Source organism: Trichomycterus rosablanca, chromosome 15 (assembly GCF_030014385.1).
Source record: "Trichomycterus rosablanca isolate fTriRos1 chromosome 15, fTriRos1.hap1, whole genome shotgun sequence".
Classification (NCBI taxonomy): Eukaryota; Metazoa; Chordata; class Actinopteri; order Siluriformes; family Trichomycteridae; genus Trichomycterus; species Trichomycterus rosablanca.
Genome location: NC_086002.1, coordinates 15,299,316 through 15,325,190, shown reverse-complemented (window position 1 = coordinate 15,325,190; position 25,875 = coordinate 15,299,316). Strand labels below are relative to the sequence as shown.

General features: G+C 41.1%; 1 protein-coding gene across 1 annotated transcript in view; it reads right to left on the bottom strand.

Annotated features, from left to right (window-relative positions):
* Nucleotides 1-25,875, bottom strand: part of micall2b (mical-like 2b) — a 55,886-nt gene that overhangs the window by 12,670 nt on the left and 17,341 nt on the right. Inside the window, exons 3-14 of the mRNA XM_063010867.1 lie at nt 16,616-16,757; nt 14,539-14,690; nt 13,578-13,708; nt 10,884-11,921; nt 9,321-9,596; nt 7,867-8,036; nt 6,319-6,376; nt 5,454-5,481; nt 5,300-5,379; nt 5,060-5,229; nt 3,730-3,800; nt 1,931-2,054 (exon numbers count right to left, since the gene is read on the bottom strand). Coding sequence (XP_062866937.1) covers nt 1,931-2,054; nt 3,730-3,800; nt 5,060-5,229; nt 5,300-5,379; nt 5,454-5,481; nt 6,319-6,376; nt 7,867-8,036; nt 9,321-9,596; nt 10,884-11,921; nt 13,578-13,708; nt 14,539-14,690; nt 16,616-16,757 — 2,440 coding nt within the window. The remainder of the gene's footprint in view (nt 1-1,930; nt 2,055-3,729; nt 3,801-5,059; nt 5,230-5,299; nt 5,380-5,453; nt 5,482-6,318; nt 6,377-7,866; nt 8,037-9,320; nt 9,597-10,883; nt 11,922-13,577; nt 13,709-14,538; nt 14,691-16,615; nt 16,758-25,875) is intronic.

Sequence of the window (25,875 nt, the reverse complement as noted above, 5' to 3'; positions counted from 1 at the left end):
CAAGAAGACTACATTGACTGCATCTGCATCATACTCATAATGAGAAGAAAAGTGGTAAACTAGTGGTACCTGAACGGTTAAGGCCCACCACTCTCCAGGCACAACTACTGGTCTCCTGAACAACACTCGGTTGCTTGGTTTAAATTCAATGATAAATCAATCACTTTAGATGAAAGCATCTGTTAAATGTCATTGTGTAAATGTAAAGTCAGAATGACTGGACATAAGGTCAAGCACAGCAAGTGGTTGAGGAGTGCTCAGGTCCCACAATGCACCTTACAATGCTCAGAAACTGCCTCTGTCACCAGGCCACTCAAGACTTCATCCAGGCTTTCCGCATTAGTGTACAAGCAGAAGAATTATTTTATTAAGAATAATTAATTCAATCATTCATTCAAAAAATTTTAGGCCTTTGTGCAGGCCAGTGATGCCCCTCCACAAAAAACACTGTCTGTCTTTATAAACCAGGCTTTGTTAACTGTGACAAAAAAGGCATGCCGGAACAGAACTGTTGCACACCCAACCAGGCTGGGTGCACCACTGAGACATCAACCCAGGTCTCCGCGGCAATGGACTAGTATATTAAACTGCTGCACCACCCAAGAAGTACCAACAGTGAGGCATACAGGCAGCTGTACATTAATGAAGCCTGTGGAATTTACAAAACCAAAGTATTATTATTATTATGGACACAGCTTAAGTTTATTAAAAATCTCAAGAGACTCATTCAGCATTTCTTGCTCGTGTGCAAATGTCCCATCTTTAGCATCCCTAGATTATCTAAACGAATCAATGCTAATTACAGAAGCAGCATCAAGCATTAGAGTCATAATGCATAATTGCTCTTTTGATAGCTGACACATCACATTTGCAGATGATGGCAAGCACAGGTGCATACCAGCTGAAAAACAGATACAGCTTGTACAGAAATGCTGTGTACAGCTCTGTAGTTTAACCTTTTAAGTCCTGCCAAAAAAGACTAACGTTAATAATCTTTACATAACAGCATATTTTTTAACTAAACGTTGCATACAAACACATTTTTACATACATTAGAAGGGGCGTCTAGGTTTAGGTTTTTTAGCCACACAAACTACTAATATTGATTATATTAAACACATGGTATTTTTTCAACTTTGTGGCAACAGTTTGGGAAAAGACCATGGGGATGGGTCCCTGTTGAGTCTGGTTCCTCTCAAGGTAGTAAAGTTGCTTTGAGACAATGTTCATTGTAAAAAGCACTATCCAAATAAATTTGACTTGACTTGACTCTGCTTGCTCAACAGGGGTTTTTGGTCTGTCGGTCCTGGATTCTGTAAAGCTGCTTTGAGACAATGTTCATTGTAAAAAGCACTATCCAAATAAATTTGACTTGACTTGACTCTGCTTGCTCAACAGGGGTTTTTGGTCTGTCGGTCCTGGATTCTGTAAAGCTGCTTTGAGACAATGTTCATTGTAAAAAGCACTATCCAAATAAATTTGACTTGACTTGACTCTGCTTGCTCAACAGGGGTTTTTGGTCTGTCGGTCCTGGATTCTGTAAAGCTGCTTTGAGACAATGTTCATTGTAAAAAGCACTATACAAATAAAATTGACTTGACTTGGCCTGTGGTGTTGAAGTGCCTTCAAGGACCTGTACAGAACACCGACCTCAACCACAAAGAAGTGAAGGACTGAAGGTTAAGAATTTAAACCTATTTAGCTAAAGAAACATTTGAGAGATTAGGCCACAGACGCACTGGAGGCTGTTATAACCCTAACTCCAAATTAATAACCATGCTTGTAAAACGAAATGTTTAACAAGCTCATGGTCAGAAGTTCACATACTTATGGCCATGTAGTGTACATGTCCTTTACATGTGTAGGTCAAATGTCAAAGTGATGTAGTAAGTTTCATAACGAGGTTCAAACAGTGTGCACTTATACCCACCCTCCTCACACTGCCTGAGCCGTTTCTCCAGCTCCACGCCTTGCTTCTCCAGCTCATCCAGATTTCTTTCAATCTCTTTTAGCTCCTGAAGAATCTCTTCTCTGGGAATGTAATCAGGATTCGACTAAAACACACAGAAAAAAATTTTAACATAACTTTTAATATAAACAAAATATCATGGTGGAAAAGCACAATGATCATGATCCATTGCATTGTTTCTCATGACATACAAACTTCATTTGCAGAAGTAGAGCAAAAAGTCTACTAACCAACTACCACTATTTTTTTTTTAAGTTGTTGTAACTTGTTAATGCACCTTGACCTTTCCTTTTACACTATAAGAACACCTGACCATAGGCTTTTGGGACCATGAGAATTTATGCCTTTAAGAATTTGTGAGGCTGGACACTGTAGTTGGACAAAAAGGCCTGGCTAGCAATCAAATTTAATCAATTCCTTGAAAGATTCAAGTTGCTGGGATCAGGGCTCTGAGCAGGTCACTGGAGTTCCATCACCAAAATACAAATAAAGGGTGTCCAGGTGCAGCGGGATATTCCACTAGCACACCAGCGCTGGATTTATGAACTCCCCCAAGCTGGGCGTCTTCTCGCGGGCACACATGGCAGTGCCTGCAGCAGACAACAATTGGCCACTAAGTCTGCTGGATGGAAAAAGACCAGACTAAAAAGGGGGTGCGGTCTTTGACACTGTAAGGACCCTGGTTGGCAGTCCAAGGCGCCTGTGCACAAGTGGAGGAACACGGAGATCAGTGCATGACTCTGCGTGTGCGAAAACTGGCTTCATGTGCGTATCCACCCAAGTACAGGTGAATAAGAAGGGGTTGGTGAACTGCACACACATGGGAGAGAGCATGTGTCGGGCGAATCTTCGATGTGATTGGGTTCCCCAGCAGCAGAGGAATAATTGGCTACACTAAATTGGGAAGGAAAGGTGAGAAAATGCATTAAAAAACAGAAAAAGGCCGCTCAGGTGGCGCCGCAGTAAAAGACACGCTGCAACCAGAGCTGGATTTCGAAGGAGCGTCGTTTCGAATCCAGCTCTGCCTTCACGGTCGAGGCTGGGCGGCTATGGACAACGATTGGCCTGTTGTCCGGGTGGGGGGCGGGACTTGAGACCGTAGGGGATGCTCTCTCAGGAACGGGGCGGTTGCGCCCTCTGCTGGCTGGTTGGTGGCGCCTGTATGGAGACAGGAGGGGGTGTGGCGGAGTGTGTGATCCTCCGTGCACAGTACTCTGCCACGCTACACTCGTCAAGTGTGGGTGATAAGACGGTCGATTGGCTGTGCACGTTTCGGAGGAGGCGTGGAACGGCCTCGTCAGCCCCAATCAGGAGCAGGAATCCGCACTAATGAGAGGATGATAGATGGGACGAAATTGGACGTGCTAAATTTAAAAAAAAAAAAATTATATATCTTTTATTGCTCTGCTCTACCAAGAGTGAAGGCTACACAAAGCAGCTCAAAGCAGTCTGGGATATATAGTCAGCAATGTGCTGTGGAACCTGCAACTTTTTTTTTGCTAAATATTTAGTCAATAAGCTATTTTAGTTAATCGTTACTGCAGCATCTATACACTATACTACTACACTATGTTAACACCTGACCTACGTAGAGCTGAGCTGGCTGGACATTCCATTCCGAAACCATGAGCATTAATATGGAGTATGGATAAAGAAATATGTTCGACATTCACAACTGCAGAAATAAGCAAAATCCCAAGACGCATATGTAAACCTATAGCATTAGCTGTAGACTAGAGCAGTTGATGTAATGCACAAACCTTGGAGAGCTCCTGTGGCTTTGTCGCTGAAGAATATCCACTGTGCGATAAATCGCTGCCTGTGTTGGAGTCTAAACAAGAGCATCAAAACATTTAGAAAACAAATCAAAATTATGCTAATATGCTTTCTACACAATATGGCCAAAAGTATGTGGACATCTGACCAGCTTGTTAGACATCCCATTCCAAAACCATGGGCTTTAATAAAGAACAGCTGCCCGTTTGCAGTGTTTACTTTTTTCCGAATGCTTTTTTTCCCCAGTATTCTGGAGTGTGTCTGTGGGAATCTTTGCCCATTTAGTTAAAAAAAAAAAAAAAACACCAGTGACAGACAACTGGCTCAATTATTTTTTTTCAGACACACCTAAAAGACGCTTCTTTCCGGAAGAATGAATGCCGATTTTGCAATCGGACATCCAATAGACTTAGGGTGCATTCATATGACAAGCGGCAAAACCACTTTTTTGCCAGATGTGCCGTTATGTCCTATAGAGTGTGGCGTGCTGCTTAGCTTGCAACTGTCACGCACCGCACACTTTTGCCGCGTTGGGCTTGTGATTTTTGTGTTCACCTGATTAAACTTTGCGCCTCCAATAAGACAAACTGTTTCATATGACCTTGTAAAAGTGTAAATTTCATTAGAGGAATTTCATTAGTAGAGAGCATTTATGAGCAGTAATAATTGAGAGGTTTAGTGTTTCAATGTCATTCTTTTGGTACATTCAACAATGTCAAGCTTTTTTACTTTACGTTGTAGACTCTCTCAGAAGAGCTGATTCTCACAATTTGTCAGCACTTTGAGCTATAACACAAGTTTAAAAGTAAAACAGTGAGGAAAATCCAGCTAAACACAGACACATGTGGACGTTTTCAGAGCGGATTTAACGGTTATTCCACACAAATGCAGATTCGTCTCATATCTGCATTTAAACTGCATTTTACCGCCAGCAAAGCTGCAGTTTATGCCGAGGCTCGCGATGAGCGAAGCGCAAAACGCCTCTCATAAAGAATGCCTTTATTTGTCATATATACATATACACGTGTACAGTACAATACAATTATTTCCTCGCATATCCCAGCTTGTTTGGAAGCTGGGGTCAGAACACAGGGTCAGCCATTGTACGGCGCTCCTGGAGCCGAGATAATTAAGAGCCCAACAGTGGCTGCATGGCAGATCTGGGATTTGAACTCTCAACCTTTTAATTGATAACCCAAAGCTCTACCCACTAGGCTACCACTGCCCCATAGGGTCAGATGTCCACAAACTTTTGTCCATATAGTGTATGTGTTGTTTACAAGTGTATGTAAGCTTGTGATTGCATGAACATACATTTTTGACTCTCTCCATCTTTTCTATAGGGTGCAGTGCTGTCTTCAAGCGAGCTGGTGGAGGGCGACTTGGAGCTGCTGCTGCTTGCGTTGGACTCCCAGGGCCGAGGCAACGTCTCAGATGTTTTATTTTGTATGCTGGTCTGTGTCGAGTCCTTGGAGCTTTCAGCACTAAGAAAGCAGAGGAAGTTAGCTTTGGACAACTCACAAGTCGTGAAATGTACATCAAACCTCCTCTCACCTTCTAATGAGGTGAAGGGGACAAAAAGGACAGGAGAAAGATGGGAATTGGCAGGGAAGGTTTACATGGAAATTAGCAAACTTTGTAGAAGCGCTCAGATGCGACATGCTGTTGGTTTCGTACCACGTAGCAGGGAAGACTTTTGATGACCGGCCGTAAAGGGTGTATGAGAGACAGACCATCTAAAGAGGCAACCAGTTAAAAAAAGCATTTCATGACAGAAGCTTTCAAAGTTAGGCATAGATTAATCTAAGCCAGTTAGCTGTCACCAAATGATATGGCCCAAAGTATGTGGATACCCCTGCTAATTATTGATCCACAACCACAAATTTATGTATTTATTTTTTCGGATTTTAACATTATGTTTAACACACTTTGATTACATTTATGACAGTACAGGTAATTACTGGTTACACAAGATTCATCAGTTTAAGTTTTTAATACAGTCATGACCAATTCACCTCACTTGTATGTCTTTGGACTGTGGGAGAAAACCGGAGCTCCCGGAGGAAACACACACAAATACAAGGAGAACAGTGCTACACACCGCGCCACCGTGTCACCCCCCACAACCACAGATAAAAGGTCTATACAATCAACTATGATTGGGGAACACTCTTTCCTGTCCGAGCATGACTTCCCCCAGTACACAAAGCAAGTTTGCTGTGGAACCTCAACCCCACTAACTAACTTTGGAATGAATTGGAACATTGATCAGACCAGGCCTTCTGGTCTAGCATGACAGAATGGCCACTATGGATACTTCAAAATCCTGTAGAAAGCCTTTCCAGAAGACTGGAGGCTGTTAAAGTCTGAATATCCCATAAAAACTCATTATTTTAGAACAGGATGTTGATCAAGCTTAATATCAGGTGTCTATATACTTTTGGCCATGTAGAAAATGTTATAAATTAATAGATTTTGAAGTTTCAAGACACAAGAACAAGCAAAAGCTAGATTTAAAGACGTCAGAGAAAAGGGTAAAAAAATGCAAAAGAAAAATTCACAGCAAGACCTACTTTGAACCCTTGCTCACAGGTTTGAGCATGGCTCTCCAGTCAGTAGGTGCAGCAGTTTCTAAAACGGCAGAATTTTTCATAGGTTAGATTCATTTCATTTACATTTTCTGCACTGTCTAAGCAATCGAAGGTTAAGGACTACGCTCAAGGCCCCAACAGTGGCAACCTGGCAATGGTGGGGCTTGAACCAGCAATCTTTTGATTACTAGTGACCGTGTCTTATGCAGTGCTGTTTGAGGGCTTGGCGGTAATACACATTCAACAGTGGTTTCTGGCTTTGCCCTACATTGACTTCTCCAAATTCCCTGAATCTTTTCACAATATTATGCATGGTAGATGATCAAAGACCTACATTATTTGCAATCTAGGGTTAGACGTTTTGGCACAAATGCGACCCTTTGCTTGCAAAGACAATGTTCCTATTTACAAAATGCATTCAAGCTGGTCGGTGTAAACATTATTCTTTGATTGGCAGTTCAGGGAAATTAATACTTAATAGAGCATTAATAAAGGTTCTTGTTTTTTGCAGTTTACAAAATGTACCATCTTTTTTGGAAACTGGGTTTGTATGTGTCAGAATATGTGTTTTACCTCACCTATCATTTATTCAATACCATGTACTGGCCAACACCACGCTTGTCTCTAGTCTTGTCTCCATTAATTCCTTTAGATTAGAAATGTTTTCTGTATTTATTGTAGATCTTTGTATTTAATGTACTGTTTTTATCTGCACTGTGTATTGCATTGTTTTGCACTTTTGTTCTATGTTGCACTCTGGTCCTGGAGGAACACTGTTTCGTTTCAATATGTACTTCTATACAGCTGAAATGAAATCAATAAAGCCTTTATTGAACTCTTGTAATGTACAGTCTGTTTAGTTCCCCCCTCCATTAATCATTCATTAGGAAGCCATGGAAGACACTTTGATGGTCAAATAAAACACTGTTAAATAATCATGGATGTACTTATAGGGACCTTTTCATCTTAGAATGTGAAAACATAATAAGAAAAGAGTATTTGCACCATAGGGTACACCAAGTCCTGTAAACTGTGTTCATATTTGTAGGTATTAACCTTCAACTATGAAAGACAATTACTGGACTTAATGATTTACCAGCTGGCTGCCCATTACGGCTTCCTCCAAACATATATGTCAAACCACTTGACCGTAGTACGTTTTCAGCTGAGGGATCCATATGTTGTGCTACCTACACCAAGTTATGCATTTTCACACATTAGCCTTTGATACATATGGTTTCAGAATGGCAGCCAAAAGTATGTGGACACCCTTTGCAATTACTTGAGTTTAGGTGTTTATACATCTCTTGGCAAGAGGTGTGACTAAAAGATACATTTGAACTTTGATTTTCAGTCAGGAACTCCAACAAATATACACATTGTTCTGGCCACATTGGGGGGGGGGGGGGGGGGGGGGGGGGTGTCTATTTATATTAATGACCATGCAAAAGTTCATGATCAAGCGTCCACATACTTTTTTATAGGTACATACACATTTAAGGTTAGTCACCTCCCAGCATGCCCTCTCACCTTTGTTGCCGGCTGGCTGTGTATAACTGAGGGTTTGATCTTTGGTTTTGAGCCAGCCTGCTGTTTTGTTTGAAGTGGGAGACACATTCAGTTCCACATCTATGTCCAGTGGTTTGAGCAGCACTCTGGTGTGGCCTTTGTTGGCACCGTCCACAGGCGAAACATTGGTACTGTAAAAACAGTGAATAAGAGCAGCAATTACACTGATGCTCCACAAGGGGGGAACAAAACACTAAACACATTTATGTGCCTTTGCAACACAAAACAAAGCGCCTGTTATTCTAGCACCATGTTTATGTTTGCGATCACTAGGACACTTGATAACTGTGTAATAATAAATATGTCATTCCTAACATGAGTACCATGATAAAGTTTTTGTCCTCTTCCTTATTTATTTGAATTCTGGTTTCGGTTTTCCAAGGGTGGTCACTTTGATATCACCAAAAAGGAAGGGTATGACAGTGGGTACAGCATACACAATTAAAACCTTAATTGATTTAATTGTGATGCAACCAAATGAATATTGCCATATTGATTAATTTTCTCCTCACCACATTTAGAGTCGACTTTAGGTACAAAAAGTATGAAATTCATCGTTCCTACTATTCAGAATTAAAGAGTGGTGAGTCGACCTATGAGCTGTGCCTTGTTTTTTTGTTTTGGTATGTTGGCATAAACAAGATATTATCAGTAACACTCATGCCATAGACCAACATGGAAATGTAGGCAAATGCCTTAATTATCAACTTAGGCTATTTATTCAGTCGCTAGCATTTTGTTAAATCTGCACTTATTTACATTACTGTATTAGGGAAATAGCCAATGGGCCAAGGAGTGGGGTTGTAGCCTCTAAAATGGGGTCACCAGTCAAGAAAAGTTGACAAGCCCTGGTCTATAGCATCATAAAAGGAATAAAGATTTACAATACATGCCAAATATACCAAAAAGAGCAGTACAAAATATTATCTGTAACACTGATGCCATAGACCAACTGACCCTGAGTAAATAAAAAATATTAGCATTTGAAAGTTAATAAATGGCAGTGCCACCTTAAACCTTAAAACATCGATCTCTCACTGGAGTGGGATAGAACTTCTAGAAAACTATTAACATGAAAATGTAAGCAAATGCCTTAATAATCAACCGAGGCTATTTATTTAGTCACTCCCATCATGAATACTAAGCTAGCATTTTGTTGAACCCGCACTTATTTACAGTACTGTATTAAGAAAACAGCCAATCGGCCAAAGAGTGGGGTTGTAGCCCCTAAAATGGGGTCACCAGTCAAGAAAGGTTGATATTGCATCTATAGCATATAAGGTCTATAGCATCCCAAGTTTTAAAATACATGCCAAGTATACCAAAAAAAGCAGTACAAGATATTATCAGCAACACTGATGTAGTAGATCAATGCAAATAATTTATAATGCAAATGATAAAGATGAAAAGCTTACCTGGCATTAGTTCTCAGCCCACCGAATCGTCCTGCAGGGCTGCCGCTTTGGCTTTTTTCATCAGTCACAAACTTGCTAATGACAGACTTGGCCTTGTCCTTCTCTTTATCATTCTCTTTTTCTTTATTATTCTCCTTTGCACAGTCTCCCACTCTGAGTGCAACCCTGCCTTTACCAGCACCTCTGCCAGCTCCTGCACTCCCAGCAGCCGGACTTGCTGTGCTGCTTTTAGTGTCTGGCCCAGTGCTCACAGGATCACTGCTGGTCTCAAAGAATCTGGTGGCAGAAAAAGTGGGAAAAAAATGTATCTTATTTTTTTCTCATTCATACAAACACTATATGGCCAAATGTTTGCAGACACCCTCCTAATAATTAGGTTCAGGCATTTGAAACACGACCATTGTTAACAAGAAAATGTTAACTATATAAAATAAATAATGTTTCCAGCTTTGTGGCAGCAGTTTGGGGAAGGTCCTCTTCCTGTTCCAGCATTACTTATTTCCCTTTACACAAAGCCAGGTCCAATAGTTTATTAATTTATTTATTTGGGTTTTAATGCCACGTTTAACACATACGTGTCATTTATTGGCACAATAGGTATTATGTTTCTGTCTGCTTATTTTATCTACACTTTAATGGCTGCTAAGTAGGTTAAAACTGTTCTTGTGTTCTTGTTGTCATTCCTTGGTGTATTTGGAGCATTCTATTAAGATGTGTTTTATCGTAATAGGTGTTTGACAGATCACATGTTGGGAGGTTCTCATTTACATTTACGGCATTTAGCAGATGCTTTTATCCAGAGCGACTTACAGAAGTGCTTCCATGGTGAACATGACCTTACTCTAGTTTAAGTGGACAACAGTCAAAGAATACAAATCTGCTAAAACCCTGTTAGAACCAAAGGGTTTTTTTAATTGCTAGAAATAAATAAGAGCATTAGTAAGTACATGTCAGCTTAAGTGCTTGGTAAAGAGGTGGGTTTTTATTTGTCTTTTGAGGACGGCGAGAGACTCAGATGTTCGGACAGACAGAGGAACCTGCGTCGTCCCCTGTGTTGTTGGGTTTAACATTGATGTTTGGGCATATTTCACAGAGTTTGTAGGTGGTCTAAGTGTTCCATTCAGTTTGCCATTTTTTCTTTGATGCAGATATTTATTAGTGGTTTTATAACGATTAAAGGGATTTTGATGTTTGTCGTATTTTGTTATGTTTTTTCTCTGGCTAGCTGATACACATTTTTATTTCCAGCTATCCTGCTTAGTCCTGGTACCAGGCATAACTTTGTCATATACCAGACCTGCCAGGTCTAATAAGTTAATTCCAATTGCTTGCACAGAGCCTTGATCACAACCCCATTAAATGCATTTGGTATGAAATGGAATGTCAAGTGTGAGTCAGACCTTCTCTTCCCACCTCAGTAGTCTTAATGTAAGAGCACAAATTTCCAAAAGAATGAAATGTTCAACAATCTAATAGGCAGGTGTCCACATACTTTCAGCTATATAGTATACCTTATGTGAGGGACATACATTATTACTGATAAACCCGAACCATCATTCTTACCGCTGTCTGGCCTCCTGGTTCCGCAGAACTGTGCTACTGGGGCCTTTAGACGTATCTGATAGCACTTTCTGGTCTGCTGGACTTTTCACAGTCTTGGTCTCTGAATGTGATGGTGCCAGTTTGTAACGAGGGGCCGGTTTTGGAGTAAATGAGCCTTCCTTCTTACCAAGCAACCAATGAGAGCTTAATGTAGACAGTGTAGGTTCTTTTCCAAGACTGGACACTGGCTTTGGGGCTGAATTTGAGATGGTGGTGGTTGGTGTAGATTGGATATTGCTTAAAGGTTTGAAGGCTGAATTTGAGATGCTGAGAGATGATGTAGACCGTACATTGTCTGCAGGTTTGGAAGCAGGAGTTGAGATGCTGAAAGATGGTGTAGATCGGACATTGTCTGCAGGTTTGGAAGCAGGAGTTGAGATGCTGAAAGATGGTGTAGATCGGTCACTGTCTGCAGGTTTGGGGGCTGAATTTGAGATGGTGATGGTTGGTGTAGATCGGACATTGTCTGCAGGTTTGGAGGCAGGAGTTGACATGCTGAGAGATGGTGTAAATCGGACATTGTCTGCAGGTTTGGAAGCAGGAGTTGAGGTGCTGAGAGATGGTGTAGATCGGACATTGTCTGCAGGTTTGGAAGCAGGAGTTGAGGTGCTGAGAGATGGTGTAGATCGGACATTGTCTGCAGGTTTGGAAGCAGGAGTTGAGGTGCTGAGAGATGGTGTAAATCGGACATTGTCTGCAGGTTTGGATGCAGGAGTTGAGATGCTGAAAGATGGTGTAGATCGGGCATTGTCTGCAGGTTTGGAGGCAGGAGTCGAGACATTAAGAGATGGTGTAAATCTGACATTGTCTGCAGGTCTTGAGGCAGGAGTTAAACTGACAGATGGCACAGTTTGGACACTGCGAGCTGGTGGTGTGATCTGGGTGGTTTGGGTAGCTGGAAACTTTTGTGTATTATAGTGGGACTTGCAGACAAAAGTATTGGGCATTTTTCCTGGTTTGTAGGTACCAGAGAGAAGAATGTTGGAGCACTCGTTGCACCTGGTGAACAAGAAGAATAAACATGGCCTTAATAACTCTAGCAAATCTGATAAGATAAGTCAGGCCTAAGTACAACCATAAAATATAGCTTACTCAATAACGTTTGGTAAAACAAGGTTTGGTAACAGGCATACTGACCCTGTTATAAAATCCGGTGGGGAAAGACCTATTTTAAGCTGAAATAAAGTCTGGACATGGGTAACATATGTGGTTTATAATAACGCAGTTTAGGGACAGTGGTAGCCCAGTGAGTAGAACTTTGGGCTATCAATTGAAAGGCTGAGAGTTCGAATCCCAGATCTGACATGCAGCCACTGTTGGGTCCTTAAGCAACACCCCTAACCCTCTCGGGTCCACGGGCGCCGTACAATGGCTGACCCTGCGCTCTGACCCCAGCTTACAGACAAGCTGAGGTATATGAAAAAATAATTTTGTTGTACTGTCCACGTGTTTATTTATGTATGACAAATACAGACATTCTATTATATTCTGGTTGCTTATGAGGAGTTGAAAACCAATTATACATTTTTTGTTTTAAGTCGACAAGGCTTTATAAAGAGTGCTTAGGTGGTGCCTATTAGTCTATTACCCTAACCTGCCACCGGGTTCGAATCTCAGTGCTGCTATTGGCTGACCAGAGGTTTATGCAGACATGATTGGCTGTTTCTAGGGGGATAAAATGGTTGATGCATGTAAAAAGGAATTAAAGAATAAAAAAGCTTGATGAAGCAAACAAAGGTCACATGACCATACACTATAAAAGCAAACATTGGTGCTTGACCTCAAAAAATGTTTGACATGCTGCAAAATCTTTAGATGGTTTTGGAACTGGATGTCTACCATGCACAACGTCCAGTGTCCACATACTCTTGGCCATACACCGTAAATGTGGCAGAACATTTGTTTTTATTAATTTAGCTCAGTTTCCTGGTTTTCTCCATCTTAGCAGGTCTTATTTTAGATGTTGTATGCCTATCTGAAGCTATTTAGTGTGGCAAGGTAAAGGTCAGGAAGCAGAACTTCCTAACTGCATTAAGAGTAACTCTTATATCTGATATTAAATTGTTCTGACTGATGAGGTCAATGAGCTACTGATCTTGTGACCATTAACATTTGTTGACAAAGAATGAGGTGCTGTGCCTTAGCCTACTCATATTTCAAAGCAAGAGGAAGTAACACAGCTTAAACCATCTCTGCATGATTCAGATTTAAAAATGAAACTGGGTAAAGAATGCAGTTTAAAAATAAAAGAAAAAACCTAGTTTAATGCACTAACCCACTAGTGCACAGATTCACTTGCTGAGTCTATGCAATGACACTGGGCTGGTTGGGAGCCTATCATACACAATTGCCAAGTCTCTGAGGAAAGGGTTCACCAAATTGCTGCCGCAACAGGGACTCCTAGTGTAAGTGTGGGAACAGCCTTTAGCGGTAGAGGAATAACAAAGCACGTTGTCCTCCGTATGTGTTAGAGCTCTTGTAACTGGATGAGGCATGTGCCAGCCTGCAGCCTTCAAGGTTCAGCAATGGTTTCATGCAGGCAACACTGGGGCGCCGGCATACGGGGGAGTTGGATTTACCCAAATTGGGACAATTTAAACAAGGAAGAAAGGATAAAAATAAATAAATAAATTATATTAGAAGATAGTCTCATACCTGAAACAGTTTCTGTGATAAAGTTTTCCATCCACTAAGTGGCGCTGAACGAGGTGGACGTGGTTGTTGCAGACACTGCAGCTACTGCTTAATGTGCTCGATCTATTGGACCGCTCAACCAAGACCTCATTCTGCAAATAATAATAAAAAACCTCCACTTAGACATAACAAATACAACAATATGCAAAATTTTTACTCAAGATACAGCAGGTCACTTCACTACGGCCATATAGGATTAGTTTGACTGCACTTTTACAACCCCATCTCCAAAAACTCCAATGTGCTAAACTTTTTGGATGTGTTCAAAAGAAATCAGTCCAAAAACAAAATATTTTGAATTTCAACTAATCAGGGTGACACAGTGGCTTAGTGGGCAGCATTGCCTCACAGCAAGAAGGTCCTGGGTTTAAATCCCAGGTGGAACAGTCCGGGTCCTTTCGTGTAAAGTTGTGTGCGTGTTCTCTACGTGTCTGTGTGGTTTTCCTCCAGGTGCTCTGGTTTTCTCCCAATGTCCTTCACACACTGAAATTTCTCCAGATTCCTTGAATCATTGGAAAATATTTTACACTGTCAAGGGAGAAATATGCAAATCCTTTCCAATCATTTCAATAATTCTCTCACGTATTTTTTGACAAACTGGAGATCTGCCCATTTTTTTCCTGAGAGACTTAGCCTTTCATTAATACTGCTTTTGTACCAAATCATAATTACATTCACCTTTTGACATCACCTGTTTGAAATAACTTCATTATGTATTAAAAGTATTTTAACAAATGAAATGACATTGACCAGAAAAAAAACATTTTATATATTTTGGGTTTATACTGTCTACAATTAACCAAGTCAAAGTTAATGTAATAAATACAGTAGTTTTTTTTTTACTTTTTTTAATTCAGGGTTGTACAAAAATTTAAAACTTAGAGCTTTTCGTTGCATATAATATCTTGTTTGCTTTTTTCACCTTGGTTCCCATATCTGCTTTAGGTACGCCAAATACTTTAGCTGTGACCGGTTGGTTTTTCTTCCCTGATTCCGGATCAGGTTGGTTCTTCTTTTTCGATTCCTGATTAATAGACTCTTCAGCTGGCCTCTTGATACCTGCCATTCCACCAACTACAGAGAGAGAGAGAGAGAGAGAGAGAGAGAGAGAGAGAGAGAAAGAGAGAGAGAGCGAGAGAGAGAGAGAGAGAGAAGAGAGAGAGAGAGAGAGAGAGAGAGAGAGAGAGAGAGAGAGAGAGAGAGAGAGAGAGAGAGAGAGAGAGAGAGCAAAATAAATAACATGGGTGATTAGGTATACACTATCTCAATGTAAATAAAATGGCCAAAAGCATGTAGACACCCCTGCTATTAGTTATTATTCAGGTGTTTTAGCCACATCTGTTGATAACAGGTACATGCATTCAATTGTATACAATAAATGATATGCTTTGTTTTAAAACAGCATTCCATAAACTGTTGCCACAAAGCACATAAAGACATGGTTGGATGAGTATGATGTGGAAGAACTTTGGAGGCCTAAACATAGCCCTGACATCACTCCAGTAAACACCTTTGTGACAAACTGTAACCTGGATGAGTCGGGTCTCTCAATAACATCAGGGCCTGAACTCACAGATGATCTTTTGTGAGAATTTCGAGATGTATAAATACATACTGTATATAGAATATGTATGGGTAGACATACACCGACCAGGCATAACATTATGATCACTGACAGGTGAAGTGAATAACACTGATTATCTCTTTATCACAGCAACTGTTAGTGGGATATATTAGGCAGCAAGTGAACATTTTATCCTCAAACTTGATGTGTTAGAAGCAGAAAAAATGGGCAAGCGTGAGGATTTAAGCGAGTTTGATAAGAGCCAAATTGTGATGGCTAGACGACTGGGTCAGAGCATCTCCAAAACTGCAGCTCTTGTGGGGTGTTCCCAGTCTGCAGTGGTCAGTATCTATTAAAAGTGGTCCAAGGAAGGAACAGTGGTAAACCGGCGAGAGGATCATGGGCGGGCAAGGCTCATTGATGCATGTGGGGTGCGAAGGCTGGCCCGTGTGGTCCGATCCAACAGACGAGCTACTGTAGCTCAAATTGCTGAAGAACTTAATGCTGGTTCTGATAGAAAGGTGTCAGAATACACAGTGCATCACAGTTTGTAGCATATGATGCTGCATTGCCGCAGACCAGTCAGGGTGCCCATGCTGACCCCTGTCCATTGCAGAAAGCGCCAACAATAAGCACGTGAGCATCGAAACTGGACCACAGAGCAATGGAAGAAGGTGGCCTGGTCTGATGAATCACGTTTTCTTTTACATCACGTGGATGGCCAGGTGCGTGTGTGTCGCATACCTGGGGAACACATGGCACCAGGAAACCTTGGGTCCTGCCATCCATGTGGATGTTACTTTGACACGTACCACCTACCTAAGCATTGCTGCAGATCATGTACACTCTTTCATGAAAAGGTATTCCCTGATGGCTGTGGCCTCTTTAAGAAGGATAATGCGCCCTGCCACAAAGCAAAAATGGTTCAGGAATGGTTTGAAGAGCACAATAACGAGTTTGAGGTGTTGACTTGGCCTCTAAATTCTTCAGATCTCAGTCCAATTGAGCATCTGTGGGATGTGCTGGACAAACAAGTCGGATCCATGGAGGCCCCACCTCACAACTTACAGGAGTTAAAGGACCTGCTGCTAACATCTTGGTGCAAGCATACAATCTGAGTCAGATGAAATCCCAAACATATCTAGTTATACTGGTAATCCTGGGAATGTTAGTTTATCTATTTATTAGGATTTTAACATCATGTTTTACACACTTTGATTACATTCATGACAGGACAGATAATTACTGGTTAAGCAAAATTCATCAGTTCAAGGTTTAAATGTCAAACACAGTCATGGACAATTTTGTATCTCCAATTCACCTCACTTCCATGTCTTTAGATAGCGGGAGGAAACCGGAGCTGGGAATGTTAGTAGTGTGTTTATTTAGGAAGCACACAAGCAATAAACCAGTATAAATGCTTCAAATATCTTACTTGGAGAGCGGCCATGAAAGTAGTTGTAATACTGGGAGACGTAAGTGAGGATACTGAGTCGATCTGGTACTCTGAGAGCCACCATGTCTTCTGCGTCCAACAGAGCAGGGATGCCCAGCTCCTCTTCTGCCACTCTAAAGGCCTGTCACACGCAGAAATAGAGTTCAGATTATGGCAAAGTGCTATGTTTTGTTACATCCTTCACAAAAAGCCTCTACCATGAAAATGAAAGCTTGTCTAACCTGGTAAAAAGTACAGATCGGTCGTCAGGGCCTAAAATGAATTATTTTTTCATAAATATAAAAGCATACCTGGAGAACACTTATGTTTTTGTATTTAAGACACTCAGGTCAGCAGTCTAAAGAACTAAACAACCACTGCAGTTCTCGAGCTCTCAAGTTTGAATCTCAGCTCTGCTGGCTGGCTGGGTGCCTACACAGACACTCCGCTATTCCCTACTATTGGCAGGGAAGGTTGAAGAGATTCCTCATCACTGCTGCAACTGTGACCTCTGCTGACTGGTCAAAGGTGTTTGTATAGAGATGGTGAATAATGAACAGCAGTGTGTGACTCTCTGTACGCGATACTGCTCTCTGTGTAAACCTGCTTCGAGCAAGTAAAAAGAAGGGGTTGGCTACTACACGTGACTATGTGGGCATGTGTAAGATACAGAACTCCTCAGTATGGGTAGGGGTCTGCAGCAGTGAAAAGTGATATATGGATAATTGAATAAACCTAGACTGGGAGGTCAAAATACAGTATTTTTACAATATATTTTCGCACAATATTCACACCGAATGATTTTGGATTGTTACACAATCTGTACAAATTCCATTTCTTAAAAAGCTCAGACATTTTATCAAATGCAATAAATAGTAGATCAGGCGTCCTTGAACCTTCATTTAACTGACAAACCTACAACGACTGTTACATTATCACCATGTTCCATCACTTTAATGGTTTGGGAACTAAGGACACTAAGTGGAATTTTGCTCATTTAAAAGAGGACAGATCTGGACTGCAGGCAGGCCAGTCAGGCACATGCACTAACCATTTATCTTGCTGAAATAACCATGGCCTGAGAAAGACACCGTTTTAATGGCAACACATGTCTATAAAATCCCAATATATGCCTCTAGGTCAAAGGTACTTTAACACCTGCAGTGAGCACTGATGCTTTGGCACCTTTGACTGATGAGAGGTAATGTTCATTTTGTTTCTGCATAGAACTGATACCCTGCATTTTTTGCATGGTGAAGTTTTAGGTTGCCTCTTCCTGAAGTTCTCCTGAAGCCATTGTGGCTTTATTTAATCCCAGTAGTATGACAGTAGTATTCCTATTTAATGCTATCTGACAGCTTAAAGGTCACATACATTTAACAGTGGTTCCAGGCCCCATGGACTGAGATTTCACCATATTCCCTTTGTTTGTTTGTTTTTTACAATATTTTAGTAGATTGTGAAAGTTATTTTACTTACATTACATTACAATCTTGAGTTGGGAATTATTTTTACTGAAATAATAACCACACATGACATCAGGAACAGAGCCTTATTTACAGTGAGATTGCACATGGATTAAAGAATGTTAGTCAGAGGAAAACAAAGAGTAGTATTAGTAGTTGTACAGTTATACTCAGAGCTCTAATACTGCTACTGTAACAGCAGAGTGACAGGAGTTACAAAGTATAGACCGCTACTCAAAACTGGACCAGCTGAGACACTGGCCTTCTATAAAGTGTGTGATTTCATACAGCTGTTCATTCCTAAATGACTAGCAGGACACGAGAAAAGAATCCAAAGTACATAAGAAAACAGGAAATGCTTTAAGCACATCACCCCTGAGTGAGAAGTGAACAGTCAGAGTCAGAGCGAATATTCAACCACTTTTATTTTTATTTAATACATAATGTTCGTTTTATTTAATCCAGTGCTTAAATCCACTTCAAACTGACACAACGTTTTTCACTCTGCTCATAAATGTCTTTTTGTTTATACCTATAATAAAAGATAGACTGTGTGGATGAACATGTGTGTCTCATTTTATAACCACAAGCATTAATATGACAGCTAGCTTTACAGCTACTAAATTACAGTTTTGGTCCCCAAACTGTTGCCACAGAGTTGGAAGCATATACTTTATATTATTGGTTTTATACACCTTTTATTAACCGGTGTGGCTAAAACACCCTATTAGGAGGGGTGTCCACATGCTTTTGGCCAAAATAGTAAACTAACTCTGTCTACAGCTATGATCAGAAGTAATTGGCACGATGTTGCATTGTGGTTCAATTTTGATACATTTTTTTCTGACAATCCATCTTCAATGTCCCAAGTGTACAGGCGTCCATGTCCCTATAATGAATTCGATTTTTTAAATCCACCATAAACTTATTTAAATCAAGACGTTGAGGCTGAATTATTGCCTAAGAGTTTTTTTTTTGTTTCATTCAATCAAAGAACATCATTTCAAAAGTCTGATTTGCTGAGATGCTTGCACATACTGAAGCTGCTTTTCTTTTAGCAGAGAAGTTTGGCATGGGGTGTAAGGACAGAGATTATGGCAGTGCAAGTTATTGCTTATTGTTATGTTTAACTGTTGTTCTGGCTGCTTTTAAGTTGCCCTGCAATTCTTTACTGCTGTAAAGTAACTGCTGGCTATGCTTTTCCTTTCCTCTTTCTTTCTAATCGCTACCCCAAAAGCTGCATTGTAAAATTTTACATGGCTTATATATTTAGGGATGATTACTTGTTGCTTCACAAGGACAAAGTCAAGACACTGTATAAAATCAATTATAAAAAATAAAAATACAGGCTTCAAATTTACAAAAGACCACTTTCTATAGCAGTATGCTTGTAAACCTGTGTGCAAAGTGAGCTGCTTTGACAAGTTTAGTGTACAGAAACTCCAGTGGCCTGTACAGAGCCCTGACCATAACGCAATAAACACCTTCATGATGAACTGGAACGTAGATTGTGAGCCAGGTCTTCTGGTCCAATCCAACATAACTTCCTGACATCACATTGCTTTAGCTCTGAATTCCCAGAGAAACTTTCTGAAAAGTGAAGGCTTATAATTAGAGATGCATGAGTACCGATACTGGTATTGGGTATTTGCCCGATACCGCGCTCATTAACTTGTACTCGCAAACGAGGCTCCGATACTAAACATCCGATGCCTAGTGCACGTTGCTGCGTTATGCCTGGTTCACACTACACGATTTTTGCCCTGATGTTCGCTCGGCGACTGGTCGGCGCTAGATTTGCCGGCTCGGGAGCAACTCGGCGTTCGCTCGGCGATCAAAACTCGGCTCTCGATCGCTAAGTGTGAACTATCCAACAACTCGATCCGACCGGCTCGCCGAGCGCTCGGCGACCGGATCGAGTTTTCCAGCATGTCAGATATCTGATCTGAGATGTGCGACTGGGAATGAGTGACATGTCGAACAGCCAATGAGAACGCAGGATACGGTGTGAGGGGAAACGCAGGAGAGGAGTGTAAACAGGTGGGACAGGGGGATAATATAGTTTCTATCAGAATACACCGGCACACTCACATCTTACAGTATTTCTGACCTGATCGTTCTCTACAAAACATAACAACAAAACACCAACATTGCAAAAATATTTATTAACCTCCAACTCATTAACTCCATTAACTCCATCATTCTAAATATGTATTGGTATCGGTATCGGCAAGTACAAAAATACATGTACTTGTACTTGTACTCGGTTGGGAAAAAAATGGTATTGATGCATCCCTACTTATTATAGTTGGTTGTTACTGTTTTAAAATGGGATGTCAAACAAGCTCATGATTAGGTGTTTAAATACTTTTGGCTGTAGTGAATATTACATAAAACCTGAGTGGTTGATCATTCATTTGCATTCACTGCACTTCTCGGAATGCCACAGTGGGAGGAAAAACTGGGCTGACTTCTTGTTAGAATTTTTTATATGTGGGTGTGATGCTTGATGGCCAAACATTCCTGTTATTGTCATGCGACAACAAAATCACAGTGAACCGAACTTGTAATTTCTTTCAAAAAGTGAAACCTGGCAACAAATGAAGCTCGGCAGCCAAACAAAATCCTATTTAAACACTACCTTTGCTGGTAGCAATCCAGTCCATTAAACTGTTTAATTTAAAAATAAACCATTGCTCTACATTCTAAAAAACAGACAAGCCCTGACTTGCAGAAACAAACACCACCCACACATGTCTCAGCTATTGCTACCTTCTAATGAAATGCCAACTTTCACTATCGGTTTACTTGGGAAAGGCCGGGGGATCCCAGCTCAATCCATTGCTAATGTGTATAAAAACATTAATACAGTGCCGGAGCTCCCGGAGGAAACCCACACAGACACAAGAACATGCAAACACCACATAGAAAGGACCCGAATTGCCCCACCTGGGGATTAAATCCAGGACCTTGTTGCTGTGAGGGAACAGTGCTACCCACTGAGCCACTGTGCCACCCAAATTGATTAAATAAATTGGAACATGGATTGTGAGCAAGGCCTTCTCTTCCAGCATCAGTGCCTGACTTCACAAATGCTATTGTATTGTTAAATAAGCACAACTTTCAAAACCTTCCTAGAAGAGTTGAGGCTGTTATTGCCACTAAGTATGGTCAGGTGTCAATACACTTTTGGTCATATAGTGTACATACAGTTAACATTACAACGTGTGACATTGTCCATAATCAAGCAAGCTTCACATCACCAAGCTTGAAAAACACATGGACAAAGAAAAAGCAGAAGCACAGGCCGAGCTTGATTGGCTGTTGACAGCTCCGGCAGCTTTTAAATCATGGCAGCCCTGTTTTTTGATGGATCTTGGATTATATCTGACCATCTGCACAAATTTCCTTCCTGTATTTTAGTTTGGGTTTCCTTCCCCACAATGGCAAGATATGATTGTTCCACATAGTTTTGAATGGGTGTAGTCAAACTAGCCTTATTTATATCAAACTTTCTACCCCACCAGCCAGGAATATCCTGGACAGGGTTCCAATCCATCACACGGCTTCACACGAAACACGGCTATGAGCGGCGGTATAATAATCTTCACAGAATCTTGGCTCAGCATCCCAAACAGCATGCTCAAGCTCCATCTCCTGTCCCACATGAGAAGACAAAACAGTGGCTCAAGCCAATGCAACAGCAGTGAAGTTATACACCGATCAGCCGTAACATTAAAACCTCCTTGTTTCTGCACTGCTCTTTTTTATCAGCTCCACTTACCATATAAAAGCACTTTTTAGTTCTACAATTACTGACTGTAGTCCATCTGTTTCTCTACATATCTTTTTAACCTGCATTCATCCTGTTCTTCAATGGTCAGGACCACAGGACCACTACAGAGCAGGTATTATTTAGATTTAGTGGATCATTCTCAGCACTGCAGTGACACTGACATGGTGGTGGTGTGTTAGTGTGTGTTGGGCTGGTATAAGTGGATCAGACACAGCAGCGCTGCTGGAGTTTTTAAATACCGTGTCCACTCACTGTCCACTCTATTAGACACTCCTACCTAGTTGGTCCACCTTGTAGATGTAAAGTCAGAGACGATCGCTCATCTATTGCTGCTGTTTGAGTTGGTCATGTTCTAGACCTTCATCAGTGGTCACAGAATGCCTCCTACGGGCGCTGTTGGCTGGATATATTTTTGGTTGGTGGACTACTCTCAATCCAGCAGTGACAGTGAGGTGTTTAAAAACTCTATCAGCGCTGCTGTGTCTTATCTACTCATACCAGCACAACACACACCACCACCATGTCAGTGTCACTGCAGTGCTGAGAATGATCCACCACCTAAATAATACCTGCTCTGTAGTGGTCCTGGGAGTCCTCACGCAGAGAAGCAGATGGACTGCAGTCAGTAATTGTAGAACTACAAAGTGCTGCTATATGGTAAGTGAAGCCAATAAAATGGACAAGGTGCAGAAACAAGGAGGTGGTTTTAATGTTATGGCTGATCAGTGTATGTCTCAACTGCAACGATCTGATCCCATTAACCTGCTTCTGCTCGCCAAACACAACTAATACTGTCTCCCCAAATCAGCTAGAGGCTAGTGGAATGCGTTTGCCTACACATTGGACATGGACATCTACAGTGAGTTTGAAAAGAAGCCATGAACAAATGAAGATGTTCTTCTTTGGTCTCCTAAAGATGCTGCTTTGAGGCTATTGAGGAGCCCGAAACCTCAAATGGGGACTCCCAATAGCCAAATAAGTACACACTGCGAATAGAGGATAATTTGTATCCTTCCAATCTTAGTGCATGTGACAAGGCATCCAAGCCCTCACAGATTACAAACAAAACACCAAACATCTATTCTTGCTTTAACCAAAGATAAACCAGCCACTCGTTGCCTCTCTACCTATCATGTGGGCATCATGGTGAATAGCAGGGTGAATCTCGTGGATGGCATTTCTGGAAGCTTTAACACTAAATGTCTGTGGGGTAGCAGTATGCATCCTGGATAGATTATCTGGCAACGCCATTTAGGGACAGCACTCATCTGGGAAAGAGAGACAGGAAGCATTGGAATTTGTGATTTATGATCTGATCTGCAACCCCGGAAACTATTTTCCAACTGCCATGACAACAGTACAACAATACTTTTAGCAAAGTGTGAGTCACATCGCAGCCATGGTCAGCCTGACCTAGAGGTCAGACGAACTATTTAGGGGACTTTATCACACTTGCACTTTTGTTCCAGGCACAAGTCTGTTTGGATGCGGAGAGTGATACGTTTGGACAGAACTGAAAAACTGCAACTGAACTTAATGTGTAGAAATCAGCCCTTGCATAAAGTTTAAAAAAAATAAGCACTTACTGGAAACAAAAACAATGTTGTTTCCAAAGTGGTTGCAAAAAGACTTTAGGTTTTAGGACTCCCTAACTGATTTTATCTCCATAGTTCCCATGGAGTCTGAAGTTTGGGTCTCAGACCACATAACTATACCTTATGCCACTAAACAGCTTGCTAACTTCGACAGGCAAGACAAATTAAGAAAGTTTACATGTTTAAATCTTTGTGTACATGCAGGGCCTAATTTTGTCCTACCAGGGTAATTCCAAAATTGTTAAGAAAGCCTTTCCAGAAAGTTTATGATCAAGTGTCCTCATATTTTTTGCCAAGCAGCATGAATCAGACAGTTAAAATCTTGTAATGCTGCTTTTGGTCTAGGGAAGTTCCAGTTTGCATTTGGCTCTGAAATTCCTGTTACATCACATTTGTGCTATCATGTGATTTTGATGAGTGACGAACGACAAATGATGACAAATCAGCATGCAGTTTACAATATATATTGAGTGCAGTATGCAGTATATACTGAGTGCAGTATGCAGTATTAAGTGTATACTCATTGCAGTATGCAGTATACAGTATGTACTGAGTGCAGTATACAGTATATAATGAGTGCAGTATGTAGTATACAGTATATACTGAGTGCAGTATGTAGTATACAGTATATACTGAGTGCAGTATACAGTATATACTGAGTGCAGTATACAGTATACAGTATATACTGAGTGCAGTATGTAGTATACAGTATATACTGAGTGCAGTATACAGTATATACTGAGTGCAGTATGTAGTATACAGTATGTACTGAGTGCAGTATACAGTATGTACTGAGTGCAGTATGTAGTATACAATATATACTGAATGCAGTATACAGTATATACTGAGTGCAGTATGCAGTATACAGTATATACTGAGTGCAGTATACAGTATATACTGAGTGCAGTATACAGTATATACTGAGTGCAGTATACAGTATATACTGAGTGCAGTATGTAGTATACAGTATATACTGAGTGCAGTATGTAGTATACAGTATATACTGAGTGCAGTATGTAGTATACAGTATATACTGAGTGCAGTATGCAGTATACAGTATATACTGAGTGCAGTATACAGTATATACTGAGTGCAGTATACAGTATATACTGAGTGCAGTATACAGTATATACTGAGTGCAGTATACAGTATATACTGAGTGCAGTATACAGTATATACTGAGTGCAGTATGTAGTATACAGTATATACTGAGTGCAGTATGCAGTATACAGTATATACTGAGTGCAGTATACAGTATATACTGAGTGCAGTATGTAGTATACAGCATATAGAGTGCAGTATACAGTATATACTGAGTGCAGTATACAGTATATACTGAGTGCAGTATGCAGTATACAGTATATACTGAGTGCAGTATACAGTATATACTGAGTGCAGTATACAGTATATACTGAGTGCAGTATACAGTATATACCGAGTGCAGTATACAGTATATACTGAGTGCAGTATGTAGTATACATACTGTGACGTCCTGCACTCAGCTGTGTGCAGGCTGCAGACACAGCACCCACAAGCCCTCCTTCTCATCTCAGGAGACTTTAATCATGTTTCTCCATCCTCCACTCTGTCCACCTTCACACAATATGTAACCTGCCACACTAGAGACAATAAAATACTGGACCTGTTTTATGCCAACACTAAGGAGGCTTATAACTCATCACCTCTCCCTCCCCTTGGAAGATCTGATCATAATCTGGTTCATCTTCTGCCTATGTACAAACCCCTTGTGCACAGGGAACCAGCAGTCACCCGCACAGTTAAGAAATGGTCTAAGGAGACTGAAGAGGCTCTGAAGGAAGGAAGATCAGGGAGGGGAAAGCTGGCTACAGGAAGAAGTTGGAAGAAGAACTACGGCAGAACAATGTCAGCGGAGTTTGGAAAGGCCTAAAAACCATCTCTGGCCACAAGAAGCCCGACTCCCAGGTGGTGGGGGACCAGAAGTGGGTGAACGAACTCAATTTGTTCTTCAATAGATTTGATCACTCACCTGTCCCTCCCCCTACACAGACATTATGGCTGAATCCCCCTTCTGTGGCACCACCAACTGGCTACCCTCCCCCATCGTCTCTCACACTCACGCCCTTATCACAACCACCTCCCACTGGTTCATCTGCTGGCAACTTTAACTTTCCATTCATGCACTCCAACACCCAGCCCCCATGCTCCAATCTGTCCTTCACAACAGCCCAGGTGAGGAATGAGCTGAAGAAAATCAAGGTGAAGAAAGCTGCGGGTCCAGATGGCATCAGTGCCAGGCTCCTCAAGTCCTGTGCAGATCAGCTGTGCGGGGTAGTTGAGCACATGTTCAACTTGAGTCTGAAGCTGGGAAGAGTACCACAGCTGTGGAAAACATCTTGTGTGGTACCTGTGCCGAAAACACAG